Raw genomic sequence first — 15,959 nt, 5'->3', positions numbered from 1 at the left:
GAGGTAAAAAGATAGCAAAACCGCGGTTGTTCCTTTCCTTCAGGAAACGCCTCGTGTCCTTCTGAGCAAATGCGCTAATTCCCCCAATGGTAAATAAGCGAGTAATATGGGTTTTATCATCATCGCTCTTCCTATGGGATTCTCGTTCGCTGCTGTTATTTATCAAGATTGTTGATCATGGACCGATACAGATGTGATGATTTTCTTCGCATGCTTCGAAATCAAATAAAAACGAATTCTGCAATGCCTGTTCTACCGAACACAAAATTATGACATAGTAGTCGGGCTCAGAATGGGCGCCATTAATTTTTGGGCAACTTCAAGGCACATGGAGGTCTTTATTTCGTCTTTGGTTCTACCCCGAATGTACAACCTGACTGATTGACATTGCCCCGTGATACTGGAATTCGTTGGTCGGACCACGATTGCCTTCCAACTCTTAGCGAATCGTACCCGTTAGTTGGGACGACTGACAACTGGTGAAAATGTTCCAGACTCACGCGTCTAGAGACCAAATCGTCGCGAAACGCACATAAACCTACATGCACATTTGTTCTATACATGGAGACTTCAATACGACGGAGCTTAGACGTCAGAGTCAATTTGTCATCTACTTGTGACAATTGAGTGCTTTTAGTTGGGATCTTTCCTAACTGGTGAGCATCCAACCATTGAGTCATTCCTGTAATGGACCTCAAACGAGCGAATCCCCACTGGACTGGAATCCGAGGTAATGGCATTCGGAGCTATGGGTTGTTCGGGGATATAGCATTAGGGGTGTTGGTATTTGGGGTAATGAGATATAATCCATAATTCTTTAACGAAATAGGAATTTAAGAGGAATTTACTGTATTTCTCAGACTACGAACATCTCTGAAGTTTCCCATTCCTTCTTGATGTTTGTTTAAGGCTTCAAAATTATTAAGGTGTTTATCATTTCAAATATTTGAAAGTATTGAAGCTTTGTTGGAGTAGCATTGATTAGTCTAAGTTTGATAAACCACTAAAGTAAATGAGTGTCATACTAGTTGGTGGTTTTCAGAGACCTCGGTTGAAATATTGAAAGATTCTCAATCTGAAAGAATTTCTTATATTTATGTAGAAAACAAGTAGCCAACTAGAAAAAATGTGTAAGGAATTTGAATGTTGACCATTTTTAAGGAAAATAAACTGAATAGATTATTTTCATGTTCTTCCTAATATTAATTATTCTTGTTCGATATACTATTGGAGAGACAACTTTCGTGCCATCCCTATTATGTGTACGACTCGCGTGCACATCTCTACACTCGCAGCAGCGGTGGCAACCCCAATGCTGCAGCAGCAAAGTGTAACGCAAGAACCGCCATCTTATTTTTCATTCAAAGTAAAATGTGCTCTCGCTGTGTAAACATCGTTTCGTTTAATACAATCGTTTATTTCGTTTATTAATTAAATACTGTGTTTTAATTCCACTGAAACATACGTCCCAATAGGTCATGGGCCCAGTTGCGTGAAAGTGCGGTAATTTAATTGAGTGGTTCGTCGCGATTCGTGAATTCCGATTTAATCGAGGACAGTAAAGTGTACAGTGCCGGGAACAAAATGGCCGACACCAAAGTTTCGATTGAGAAGCTGAACGACCAGAATTATGCCATCTGGAAGTTCAAGATGCGGCTTCTGTTGACGCGGGAGAAGGTGCTAAGTGTTGTGACCGATCCGAAGCCTGAAAATGCTGATGCGACCTGGATCTCAAACGATGAGAAGGCGCAGGCATTGGTGGGATTGGCCTTGGAAGACACGCAGCTGATCCACGTGGTGCAGAAGACGTCGGCGAAGGAAATGTGGGATGCTCTGAGGAACTACCACGAACGAGCGTCTCTTTCCAGCAAGATTCACGTCGTGCGGAAGCTGGTGTCCACGCGGATGCCGGAAGGAGGAAATATGGCAGAGCACCTCAAAACGATGACTGAGCTGCGGCTTCGACTTACGGCATTGGGAGAGGAGCTAAAAGACCATTGGTTTGTGGCTTTGATGCTGTCCAGTCTTCCATCGTCGTATGATGGCCTGATCACTGCCCTCGAAAGCCGGCCGGATGACGATCTCACGGTCGATTTCGTCAAGGGTAAGCTCTTGGATGAAGGTCGTCGTCGTGTGGAGAAGAGTCCCGAACGTGAGAAAGTGTTCGTGACTGAGCCGGCTAGGAAGAATAAGCCGAATAGTGTGAAGCAGAAGGTGGCAAAAGACAAAGTGTGCCACTACTGTAAGAAAGAAGGACACTTCCGTCGTGATTGCCGAAAGCTTGCACAAGATCGGCAAGAAAAAGAGAAAGTTTCTGTAGCTGCCGAGTGTAATAAGGAGTACGAAATGTGTTTGGCTGCTGGGAGTGTTGGTGAAAAAGGTGTTTGGTATCTTGATTCTGGTGCCACCTCCCACATGACGAACGACGCCTCTTTCCTTGGGAAACTCGAGTCAAGGGAAGCGTCTATTTGCTTGGCCGATGGGAACATCGTGAAATCGACTGGTGCTGGTTCCGGACAGATTTCTTGCGTGAACGGTGAAGGTGCTCGAGTGAAGGTGAATCTCGGAAACGTTTTCCATGTGCCATCGCTCGCTGGCAATTTGCTCTCGGTGGGCAAGATTGCAGACCTTGGACTCACTGTGTTGTTCGAGAAGTCCGGATGCAAGGTGCTTAAAGGGAGTGAAGTTGTGTTGGTTGGCCAACGGAATGGTGGCCTTTACCATTTGAAGCAATTTCCTGACAAGGCACTTCATACCGAAGTGAAGCACAGTGATAAGTGCGAACACCTGTGGCATCGTCGTCTGGGGCACCGTGATTCAAAGGCTGTAATGAGAATAGTGCGTGAGAAACTTGGACATGGTTTAGAAATAAATCAGTGTAACGTCTCGTCGGTATGTGGTCCCTGTTTCGAAGGGAAGATGAGCCGCGACTCGTTTCCGAAGGCGTCGAAGAGCCGAGCCAGTGAAGTTGGTGAACTTGTCCATAGTGATTTGGGAGGTCCGATGGAAGTTGCAACGCCGCGGGGCAATCGGTATTACATTGTGCTAGTGGACGATTACAGTCGGTATTCGGTAGTGTATTTGCTGCAGCACAAGTCCGACGCGGAATCGAAAATTCGTGAGTACTGCAACATGATAAAGAATCAGTTTGGCCGTTTTCCCAAGTGTATCCGTTCCGATGGGGGCGGCGAGTTTTCCGGAAGTGCGTTGAGGAAGTTTTTCGCGGACAATGGTATCGTTCAGCAGATGTCAGCCCCGTATTCGCCGCAACAGAACGGCGTGGCTGAACGGAAAAATCGTTACCTCAAGGAGATGATGCGTTGTATGTTGGTTGAATCTGGCTTGGAGAAGAAATTCTGGGGTGAGGCGATCAATACTGCAAATTATTTGCAGAATCGCTGCCCGTCGTCGTCGATCGTGAGTACGCCGTACGAGTTGTGGAGCAAGAAGAAGCCATCGTATAGCCATCTGAAAGTCTTCGGTAGTGAGGCATACGTCCATGTTCCGAAGGAGAAACGAAAGACTCTTGATGCGAAATCCGTGAAGTTAGTGTTTGTTGGCTATGAGGAGGGTCGAAAGGCATATCGCTTCTTGAATGTTCAGACGGGCCATATTACCATCAGCAGAGATGCAAAATTTCTTGAACTGTGTTGTGTAAAAGAAGCCGTCCGCGCGGAACCTGCAGCGACAGGAGGAGTGTTTGAAGTGCCTCTGTCGTCGCCTCCCACTGAGCCTGATTGTGAGTCGGATCTGGAAGAAGAAAATGATGATTTTTCGGACGTTAATAGTGTGGGATCTGAAATCGATTTGAATTCGTCGTTGTATGGTAGTGCCGATGACAATCTTTCGGCCGATGAGTTTCCTCGTCGTTCGCAGCGTTCAACGAAAGGAATTCCTCCGAGCAGGCTGATTGAAGAAATATTCGTCGCTGGAACTGTGGCCGGTGAAGTAGAACCGAAAAACCTTAAGGAAGCGCTGGCCTGTAAGCAGAAGCAAGAGTGGAAATCAGCCATGCTGGATGAGCTGAAATCCCATTCGCAAAATGGAACATGGGATCTCGTCGACCTACCTGAAGGACGGAAGCCTGTTGGTTGCCGCTGGGTGTTCAAGCTCAAACGGAATGCAGCTGGACAGGTGGTGAAGCACAAGGCGCGTTTGGTAGCGCAGGGTTTCTCCCAGAAATTCGGCGAAGATTACGACGAGGTATTTGCTCCGGTTACAACACACTCGACTTTTCGACTTCTGTTGGCGATGGCAAGTAGAAAGCGAATGACACTCAAACATTTTGATGTGAAAACCGCCTACTTGCACGGCCAACTTGATGAGGAGTTGTACATGGCGCAGCCACCCGGTCACGTGGTGAAAGGTAAGGAGAACATGGTGTGTCGTTTGAGGAGGAGTATTTACGGACTCAAGCAGTCTGCAAGATGCTGGAACAAGCGACTTGATACAGTGTTGAAAAGCATGGGCTTCAAGCAAAGCTCAACGGATTCCTGTTTGTACACGAAGAAAGTGAATGGGAAGATTGTGTACCTGCTGGTCTATGTGGATGATATTCTCGTCGGTTGTGTGGACGATTCCGAAATAGAAGTGGTGTACAAACAGTTGAAGAAGTACTTTGACATGACGGATCTCGGTGATTTGAGTTACTTCCTTGGCATGGAAGTACAGAAGGAACCAAATGGATATAGTTTGTCCTTGAAAGGTTATATTAAGAGTGTTGTCGAAAAAATTCGGACTTCGTGATGCCAAAGGTGCGAAGACTCCGATGGACGCCGGATACGTGAAAGAAGAGGACAAAAGCAGTGCTAGTGATGGGAAAAAGTATCGCAGCCTCGTTGGCGCCTTGCTGTACATAGCGGTTTGTGCTCGGCCGGATATAGCAGTTAGTGCGTCGATACTCGGACGTAAAGTTAGTGCACCTACCGAGGCGGACTGGGTAGCAGCGAAGCGTGTCGTTCGCTATTTAAAAGCGACAAGTGATTGGCGTTTGCAGTACAGTAATTCTGGTGGCGATCTGGTCGGATTTTCTGATGCGGATTGGGTTGGTGATATCCGTTCCAGGAGGTCGACCACTGGTTTTGTGTACCTGTATGCTGGTGGTGCGATATCTTGGTGCAGTCGAAAGCAATCGAGTGTCACGTTGTCTTCGATGGAATCGGAGTACGTGGCGTTGAGTGAAGCGAGTCAGGAACTAGTATGGCTTCTGAAGTTGTTAGACGATATTGGTGAACCATACGACGTACCTGTGAAAGTGATGGAGGATAACCAAAGCTGCATCACATTTGCTAGCTCGGAGCGAACCACTCGGCGCTCAAAGCATATTGAGACGCGTGAGAACTACGTGCGGGAATTGTGCCATGACGGGATTCTCAAGCTGCAGTATTGTCCAACGGAAGATATGGTAGCGGATGTTCTGACGAAGCCCCTTGGTACGATCAAGCAAAGGAAGTTTTCGGAGATGATGGGTTTGTCTGCAAGTGGTGGCAACAAAGGTTGAGGAGGAGTATTGGAGAGACAACTTTCGTGCCATCCCTATTATGTGTACGACTCGCGTGCACATCTCTACACTCGCAGCAGCGGTGGCAACCCCAATGCTGCAGCAGCAAAGTGTAACGCAAGAACCGCCATCTTATTTTTCATTCAAAGTAAAATGTGCTCTCGCTGTGTAAACATCGTTTCGTTTAATACAATCGTTTATTTCGTTTATTAATTAAATACTGTGTTTTAATTCCACTGAAACATACGTCCCAATATATACAACATTATATAATATATCAACTTCCCGTTAGTGCCGGGTGATAAAATCTACACCAATCTCTTTATTGAGTAGATGAAAAAACCGAATTTATTACTATACCATTTAATTCCACTAGAGTTTGTATCCTTTGACAGATACGCGTATTTCGACCTCAACTGTAAGGCCGTCTTCAGTGTCGTGTACTAGCCGTGTATATTTATTGAGGGTTTTCTACAGTATGAAAACATATTTTGTTGGCCTAAAATCAATGACGAAAAAAGAACCGGTCGGTTTTGTCCACTATGCAGTGTTGGGAAAGTCTTTAATTTTAATTTATAATCCATTTTTAATAATTCTAAGAAAAACATTTGAACGGCCCAAAGGCAAAGGGGTGTAAGTGACTTTTTGGTCGGCTTTGAGTTGAGTATATAAATCTACTTTTAGAGTAGTGTTTGATCCTTCGACCTTGTTGCTTAGTAGGCTAATCCCAAGCCCCAATCATTAAATCTCTGTGCAACTTCGATTGTTCTGGACAACTATACTAAGCATCTACAAATTTTTAAATGTTTGTATGGACCTGGTGTAGTGGTTAGAACACACGCCGCTCACGCCGAGGACCTGGGATCGAATCCCATCCCCGAGATAGTCACTTATGACGTAAAAAGTTATAGTGGTGACTTCCTTCGGAAGGGAAGTAAAGCCGTTGGTCCCGAGATGAACTAGCCTAGGGCTAAAAATCTCGTTAATAAAGATAAAAAAAAAAACAAGGGGGAAGGGGCACAATGGGGCAGATCGCTGTTTTCAACGGCCAAAACCTCTAGTACTCTAGTTATGCACCCTACAGGTTTGGTGTCTTCGACAAAGTGTTTTGGAATAACTTGTACTATATTTTGACACATTCAGAATTGATCTAGATAAGTGAAAACTGATCTAGATCAGTTTTATCTTTTGATAGGAGCGTCCTAGCAAAAAACTTTCTTCTGCAAAGTTGTTCATTGAGGCATTTTTGACATTTCTTCGGAAGACACTTACACTATTACTATTACTATTACTATTACTGACTATTTCTAATTTGAGAGCGAGTAACGGCGCTTTAGCCTAGGCTTCCGAGCCAGAACATAAGGAAGAAATACCTGTGTCCCATCCCTGGAAAAAGAACACCAACAAGAATGGAGCGTGCATTTAATTTCTTAGCAACGCCACTCCCAACGATTTAAACTTTCCCCTTGAAATGAGACGGTTGGTACGGTTGTCCCCGTTTCTTCCTTAATAAGATTCAAAATTCTACGTCTATCATATTATTCATAAGTGGATAATCTGATCGCCGTGGACTTTTGAGTTATCTTCCAAACCAAGTCTGCACAGTGGGCCTGGCCATTTTAGTATTTGTATCATATCACTGATATGCTGCAAATATTAATGCTGACAAGAAAATACTAGAAGAAATTCCAGTATTTCCAGGATGCTTTTCAATATTGGCTGTGCAAGCGCTTAGATTAGATTAGATTAGATTAGATTAGATTAATACTTGATGACAGGGGTAGGGACCTGGAATCCCACAAATAATGACCACGTGGTTAACCCTTTCTTTGCCACAGCTTTACTCGACAATTTAACTGTCAAAATGGCGTTTCTAAAAAAAGTGCTTGTACAAAAGTTGTTGCAAATAAGCTAAATTATTCAAAAACATCATAAAAAAATTGGATTGTTTTTCAATAGTTAGTTAGCTTTTCAATAGTTTGACCCTTAGGTCATTTCGATGTTTGAAAAGACTAATGAGCGCATACATTTATCCCAATCATTATTGAGCTAATCGTACCAATTCGGTCGTTCGTCGAAAATCGGTGGATCACCTGTGCTACCATGGGAGAGAGAGGGTTAATGCACAGCCCCAAACTAGATTTTCATCACTCACACCCCTTTGCATCTAACCTCGTCAGATAAGTTCTTACCGCGAGACATATTTCACGATTAGAAACTTCTGCGAAAACTATTGAAAGAATGTCACACTGTTTTGACTATATGTTTAACCTATCTTCAGCACACTAAAAATAGAATAGGATGTATCTGTGAAAAAAAACTGTTTTCTAAAATGAATTATATACTTTAACTGGAATAAATATTTATAAATACTCATTTTATCTGCCATTTACAGACTTCGAGGAAATGCAAAGTCATGAATGGAGTGATAAGGTATATTTAGTAACTGTCCCACAAATCATTTCAAAGTGCAACATTCTAAGCGAAATTCTCATCCCCCAGGAAAACACCCAATGGCAGGAGCAGTTTGCCCAGTGGAGTCTCAACTCGCAAAATCAGTAATTCTGTCACCCTCTCATGAAACTTTCCACGCCTACTATTCGCCTCATCGCGTTCGCATTCACTCAGCATTCAACTGACACTTATGGCACGCCGCGTCACCACGTGGACATTAACGAAAAAGCATCATATCACAAATCCTGTACCACACATTATTGTAGACAATTGAAAACAATCCAATCGATAGATGAGCGACTTATATATAATGCGGGAAGTGGGCGCGTATAACCCGAATTCCTCTGGCTCCGTAAAGTTTTCCGGCTTTTTCTCTAATATGAATTGATTTAATCCTTTGTATGTGATCACTTTTACGTAAGTCGGCTGAATTGAAACGAAGCAAGCCGAGAGAAATGCTTTATCTAATTCGTAATGAGTTTCACGGTAGAGTCGTGTTAAAAAAGTAGTGCATATATTTAGATTTTAGGAAATCGGTTCCATTCCACTGCATCAAATGTGACTTAGGTGTAGGTTTCTCGGTTTTGAAAGTGTTTGAACGATGGTCGGTAAAAAGTGCTTTCATTATGCAGTAGTTTTCATTTAAGTTAACAGATTTTGTCCCATCCGTGCGCTGTTTATTACCTTGAAGGACTATCTATAGTTTTCAATGAATAAAGTTTATTTCGTCAATTTTTGTTGATTTTTCATTTTTTTATCACTCCTGTCAAAAACGTTTGTATATTTTTTTTCCTATTAGAGCGAATTTTCCCACAAAAATCCAGAATGTATCTGTCATTTTAAAATTGTGCCATTAGTAAAATAACTGAACCAAGTTGTATTTGACGTGATGTTACGATGAATTCCAAATCAAAGGCTTAGAAATATTCTTTGACATGTCTATGCCTGATCGAATTCCTGGTGTTCTCTGAGGAATCCCCATGAAAAGTCTTAGCTCGGCTCCTGGTTTTTTTTTCTCGATTCGATGGTCTCTTTTTGATTCCAATGCGTTCTCTCCTTGAATCCTAGTTGATCTCTAATATCAGGCATGTGGTTCGCTGAGGCTCCTATTTGTAATACATTCATCGCTACCAGTCCTGTGCACATGTGCCTATTCTGCGCGGAGTGTGAGGTGACACGAGTCGAATGAGGTGACAATTATCGACTCGCTCCCATTTGATTAATATTAGTCGTCTCACGTCACTCGCGGTAAGAGCGAGTCGTCTCGACTCACACGCCGCGCAGAATAAGCACAACAATTCATTTCCAGCTCTTGTATTATTCTAATTTTAAACAAACGATTAGTGCACGTTTTTATAACGAACAGTGATGTAGACTCTGCATTGTAGTGTGATATAGCGAATTACCAAATTCCATTTCAATATTTATATGACGGTTCAGATTATCGGGGGTTCACGATAGCTACTGGCAGAAATTTAGGATTTAAATGGAAAACTTTTGCTTTAAAAAAAAGAAAGGTGTTGTTTTAGCGGACGAAATTGTTTGAAGAAATGTTCTATTGCAAGCCAGCTCATGCTTTCGGATAGGGTAACGCACAGATATGTACAAACGTTAAACATTTTAGGCACCATTATTGAACAATTCTTAACCAAATGAAGATATCTACTCATCTACAAAAGAAAAAAAAAAGACAAAACAAGTTTAATGCAAAGGAACATACTCATTCCATCTCTTCTCGGTGTATTAAGTAAGATTGAACTTGCAAACAGAAAACTTGGATCAATTTTAGCTTTGTATGGTTCCTACAACTCACAAGATGAGTAAGTGTAAAATGATGGCGAATTAGCCTATCTCGATTGAACTTGAAAAAAAAAGAGTAACTGTCAAACTATCGTGTTTCATATTCTTGCATGTTTTGGGAGTAGTAGGAACAGAAAGACCAAACCAAAAATTTGGGAAACAGTATCACTGAAGAATGAGAATACACAATTAGACAAACAAAAAAAAGACAACGTGTTTCTTTTTAGAGGCAAAAAAATAACTTAAGGAATAAAAAACGTGTTTTCGGAAATTATGAACTAGAATCAGAACAATACGCTCGTAATAATAAACTAAACCAAACAGAAAACTTATAACTATTCGATTTTAGTAGAAAAACACGAACTAAAGGAATGGAGATGGTATTCAAACAGTGAGTAGTCTAAACAGAATATACTCTTAATAAAGGCAAAACTTAAACGATAAATTGGAATTACAACAAACACAGAATTAAAAACCAAACCAAAATGACATCCGTTAGTAGGCTAGAGGCAACGATTTCAATTCGTTGCAAAAGAACATTGATAAAAAAACAGAAATCGTCGATTAAGGGAATAGCGATAAACACCCAGTCACTCCCATACTGTAACACAAACGAGCCTCTCCGAGTTGTTGAATGTGTTACAAACCATATTACTTGGCTAAAATGTGATAAATGTTAACGCGTCTCAACTTCGAGGATGTCAATGGATAGCCAGGCCCCACAAGTTAAAACACTAAATCCATACCATGATTACGGACGACGGAGCAAGAGTATTATCTGATGCAGTTGTAAATTCTGGACTGGGATGGATTGAATTGTAATTGCACTCGAAAGTTGAAAAAAAGGTAAACAGCAACATAAGTAATGGAAAAGTATGAATAAAATACACATTAACCAAATTAAATTTGTGGATGTTGTTTTTAATTTGAAGAAATATCACTAAGGTAATGTGTACAGTCTTAATTTGCTAAACAGAATGAACGATAGTGATTTGTCACCAAATTGGGTCCTAAAATTTTTAATTACTTCTTGTTTTTATTTGATAACACGAAAGAGCATGTTACTGCAACTCCTTTAGCAATTTTTCCCGCTGAAATAAGGACTATATCATGTTTAAACTTTAATTTAAAAATTTGGTCCATGAATGAACCTTGACACTTTTGATCATGTTAGACGTTCGCTTAGTCGTCAAAAACACCACAGGGCTTTTAGTTTTAACACTGGGGTTGTTCCTATCTGACATTTCGGAAGGAACACGGAAAACAAAATATACCCAAAAAATTGAGTTTAAGCCAAGGGGTGTGACAAAATCTAAAGAAACATTAAAAAATGGTTTTCGGGCTTAAACCAACGGAGAACATTAAAAAATTGAGTAAACATGTATTTTTGGCCCAAACTTAAGCGTTTAGCACTAAAATTGTGACAGGGCTTGAGGACTCTATTCAGAAGGGGTCCTCTGCAAAAGACGCACTCCAATGCCCCTGTCTATACATTTACATTGAACTGGAATTAGGCAAGGAGTCTTACATAAAATTGGATAAGATTCTAGCGAAATATTGCGCAGGATATTATCTAAAAGCTAAGCATGATTTCACAGATTTATAGGTTGGATTCTAACAGAATCTAGGAAACATTTTTCTTTTTCTTTTTAGGATCGATAGAGACAGTATGGTCTACCTAAACAAAAGGTATTGAAAAACATAGAAACATAATACAATTTAATCGTTCCGTAAGGTTAATTTGTTGTTCGAAGTATCTATCTATCGGTTGGCCAAATGAAATATTTTTAGCATTGAACGTAAATGTTCACGTGACTATGTTTCAAATTGATAAATGTTCTAGCTGTTGCGTCTGTTTGTCTGTGACCATACTGTCCCGCCTTTCCCTACGAAGCTTGTTGCAACGGTCCTATAACACTTCTCCAAATAATATTTCCCCGAAAACCATTACCTCGAATGGCGAATTACCTCGAAAACCAGCTTAATGAATGCGACACTTCCTCGAAAGTCAGTGATGCACAAATTCCTTCCAGGACGCTCGCGAATTTGGGCCTAAAAATCCATCCTGATAAGTACGACGAGCGAGGTTTTCCTGCTAGTTTTAAAATAGTTGTCTAACTGCAGGGCTGGTAGCAGTCAGAGGGCAAAATAATAGTGACTTAAGTGACCAAAATGATCAAAATAGTGACCAAAAAAAGTGACCAAAAAGTAACTTCAAAAAATAAGAGGTATTAGTCATAAGATAGACCAGAAACGAAAATACGTTCTATATCGATATTTACGAATGCACATATTGGGTAAATTTAAAATGTAGAGAACAGCAGTAATTATTGGAAATGTTTCTTAACAATTATTTGCCCAGGATAAGATTTTATTGCTCGAAAAGATGGTGCATTTCAGATTTAACTTCTTTCTAAAAAAAGGATGAATTTCAGAACATTGTGAAAAAAAAATTCTGGACGGATCAAAAATTTAACACAAGCAGAAAATAGAAACTAAGGTAAAATTTGTGACAGCATTTATGTGAAATTAAACCTTTTCTTCTAGATAGATAAACACGTATTACACTAATATCTACATTTCAACTGAACGTTCCAATAAATGAATTTCTGGAAATAATCATATCGTAAAACTCGTGAGGTTACGGGTTTTATCTGTTCTACGACCCTGAAAATAACATATTTTGCATACCGTGCACCCCCGCTAAGTTGAGCGGTACCTCATGCAAACCATTAATCAGATTAAAAGCGGTCAAATCAACTTTAATTCGTTAATTCGGTACTTAGATTATAAACAAACAATAAACGATTTAAACTGCATATGTGTTGCTGAAATTCATGAACAGGTGTATTTGACTTTAGGGAATTGCCACTGACTTTTAACGAATCATTATTGTCTAACAATATTCAAACATTCATTATAGAAACGTTTGTAAGGTTTTGAACTTTTCATGTACACTACGAACAGGCTGGAATAGCCTAGAACTCGACAATTTTAATGTGCAATATAAAAACGTGTTTTTGTTCAAAAATAGTTGACCAAAGCCAAGTAAAAACGATAGCAAGGGGTAATAAATGGAAAAAATGTATATTTTATCGATTGAAATTTCTAAAACGATTTCTAGGTAAATTATTACTCATATTTGAAGTTCTGGACGAGTTTTTGACAAACTCTTTGTTTTTTTTTGGTTATTTTCCAAACCGTCTCTGGCTAATCTTCCAGAGGAGTTTGATGAGGATCTTTCAGAAAGCAGATTGAAGATTCCTTATATAGTTGCAGATTACAACAGAAGGTTCACTAGTAATTTATTCAGTAGGTCTGTCGAGTATTTGTTCTGGTTTTCGCTTAAGTTTATTAAAATGTTTTGGTCGGAAATTCAGTTTAAATTTTGTTTCTTCTGGAGGAAATCTCCAGAGGAATTCCTGGACGAAATCCCCGGAAAAAATCGTGGTGCAAATCCCCAAAGAAATTGCTGGAGGAAATCCACGGATAAATTCTCTGAATAAATTCCTAAAGCAATTTGTAGAAGAATTCCTGGACGAAATCCCCGGAAGTATTGCTATTGGAAGGCCTCTGAGAAACTTCTGGAGAAAATTCCCGAAGGATTTCTTAGAAACAAATTCTTAAAGTCAATCCCTGATTAAAACTCTCGGAAGAATTCCTGGAGCAAATCTCTGGAGGAGTTCGCAGAGGAATCCTTAAAATCCCCTGAGCAATCCCTGGATGAAATTCCTTGAGGAATTCCTGGAGAAAATCTCCGGAAGAATTCCTGAAGGAAGGACCGGGGATATTCCTGGTACATATCCCCAGAGAAACTCCTGGAAGATATCTCCGGATAAATTCTCTGAAAAATCCACGAAGCAATTTTTAGAGGAAATGCCTGGAGGATTTTCATAATGAAATCCCCAGAGAAATTCCTGGGACAAACCCCCGCAGGAATTTCTGCAGAATCCCCCGAGGAATTCCCAAAGGATTTTCTGGCGGAAATCCTTAAAGGATTTTCTGAAGGAAATCTCCAGAAAAGTTTTGGACAAAATCTACGAAAAAAATTTTGAAGGAAATACTCGAAGGGATTCGTGGAGGAAAACCCCGGATGAATTCCTGAAAGAAGTCCCCGTAGGAAATCCAAGGGGGAACTGCTGGTAGGAATCCATGGAGTAGGTGGAAATTTTGTTAGACCCATCGGAACAAGGAAGACTTCGTTGGAGGACTTCTTTGAGGAATTTTTAAATGTATTCTCGTAGAAATTATTGGTGGAATTCATGAACGAATTTCTAAAGGATTCCCCTGAGAAATAGCCTGATGTTCGCTTTCCTTCTTAAAACACTCAACATTTGCACCTTCCTAGACTACAAAGCTATTTCAGAGACAAAAATCCGAACTGGTAAACAAACATATGTCAAACCATATTTGGAACAGCTCAAATCTTGGTCCAAATCTAACCAAAAATGGACCAGACAGTTAGCCTGTTCTATAAAATAGACCAGAAAACTGATATAAACAAAATTAGAACTTCATTTGCAACTCCGGTGCAAGCTACTTTTTTACTTTGGTCCAAAAATTTGGACCGAACCTGTGATTTTGTCCACCGGTGAAGTTGTCATAAGTGTGGTGAAGTTTGCCAGAATCTTCTACATAATTTTCTCGGAAACATGGTTACATTTTCATGAAAAAGTCTACGAAATATTTACCTGAATTCTTCCAGCTAGCCAGGAGTCTCTATTTTTCTTGACACTTTCATTTCCCAATCACACTATATTTGTCTTTATATATTACTAATATTTATTTCTTGTTGATGGAGTTTGAAAAGCTCAACCAGCCTTAAATGTAATTTTCATCAGATCACGAAAATAGTGACTTTAGTGACCATTTGTCTGAAAAAAGTGACTTTAGTGACTTTTTGTTGGAAATAGTGACTTTTAAGTGACCAGGTTGAAAAAAGTGACCAAGTCACTAAAAAGTGACTTGCTACCAGCCCTGTAACTGCTAACATTTATATCAGTGGGTTTTCCTTTTTTCAATCATCGACTGTTCTTTCGAGGTTGGCATTTGAAGTGTAAATATTTGAATCAGTGATTTTCCCTTCTTTGAGTTATAGGCTGTTCTTTTGAGTTGTACCGTCGATGGGGGTGACAATGGGTCTAGGGGGTGAGATTGGGTCAAAACGGAAAAATATGTTTTGTGAAATATTTCAGCTAATAACGCTGATATTACTAAAATTAATAATTCATATGTTAGGGAACATATTATTTCACATAATTCATAACAATATACATTTTTAGAAATAGTAGTTTTTGTGTACTACATCAATAAACTTGCATGTTGAAACTAGAATAAATTTACATCATTAAATTTCTCCTGTACAAAGCATCACGCATATACTCTAGCCTCTATCGTTGTATTAGTAGAATGTTGAAAGTCTTTTCATTACACATCACAGGTTTTTTCCGGAATCTGTTTGATTTTCCCACAAAAAAAAATATTTTTTTTCGGTACGATGTCTTAAACATTGAAAATGGGGGTGAGATTGGGTCAAGCAATAACGATAGTAAATGAAATTCCAAGTCCACTTTTTTGACATTTTACGGTGCCGGGTGTTTTCTTTTTTTCATTAAGATGTGTTTATTCTTTCTAAATACAGCATCTCTGAAACATCAAACAAGTCTACTTGAGTATTCCGTGCATTGAATAACAATACAACGCATTTTGACAACTTCTCAAACCAGCAACTGTGTTTCGTGTGCAGCAACATCTTAAATTTTTATTAAAAGGGTATTTTTTTTTTCTAAATTTGATTATTTATCAGTGTTTTGATATTATACAAACATCTCACGGAAGTACAAATGAGTTGGATCGCTGAAATACTGGGATTATGACGTCAACTTCTGCCTGAAATTTATTGATCGTGGAATGTCGCACAAAAATTTAACTATTTGCGAAGGTTTAAAATAATCACTGTTTCAGTACACCTTTGGGGAAACTGAATGGGCTTTATAGCAATGGGGATGAAACTTTGAAGACAATTTGAGGGAAAACCAAGAAAATTTTTGTAAACTTGACGATAAATGTTGGGTTTACATATTTTTTCTCATTGCTTTTCAATTTTCAGTATAATCTTTCTTTTTAGTGGGTTTATCATACTTGTGAAACATCTTAGATATCTTTTTGTCTTGTTTGCATCGTTTTTTGTCAATATTTTTCAGTT

At 39.7% G+C, this 15,959-nt stretch overlaps 1 protein-coding gene across 9 annotated transcripts in view; it reads left to right on the top strand.

Annotated features, from left to right (window-relative positions):
• The window catches only part of LOC5566390 (dystrobrevin beta), a 138,595-nt gene extending 127,936 nt beyond the window's left edge, over nucleotides 1-10,659 (top strand). For 6 of the 9 annotated variants that reach the window (XM_021853653.1, XM_021853654.1, XM_021853652.1 and 3 more), the window contains 2 exons: nucleotides 7,896-7,933; nucleotides 8,003-10,659. In XM_021853653.1, coding sequence (XP_021709345.1) covers nucleotides 7,896-7,933; nucleotides 8,003-8,062 — 98 coding nt within the window. In that variant the 3' untranslated portion in view covers nucleotides 8,063-10,659. The remainder of the gene's footprint in view (nucleotides 1-7,895; nucleotides 7,934-8,002) is intronic. The other 3 variants (XR_002502379.1, XR_002502381.1, XM_021853657.1) reach the window with 2 other exon arrangements.
• Nucleotides 10,660-15,959: the final 5,300 nt, after the last annotated feature.

Source organism: Aedes aegypti, chromosome 3 (genome assembly GCF_002204515.2).
Source record: "Aedes aegypti strain LVP_AGWG chromosome 3, AaegL5.0 Primary Assembly, whole genome shotgun sequence".
Taxonomy (NCBI): Eukaryota; Metazoa; Arthropoda; class Insecta; order Diptera; family Culicidae; genus Aedes; species Aedes aegypti.
This window is presented reverse-complemented; position numbering and strand designations above follow the sequence as displayed.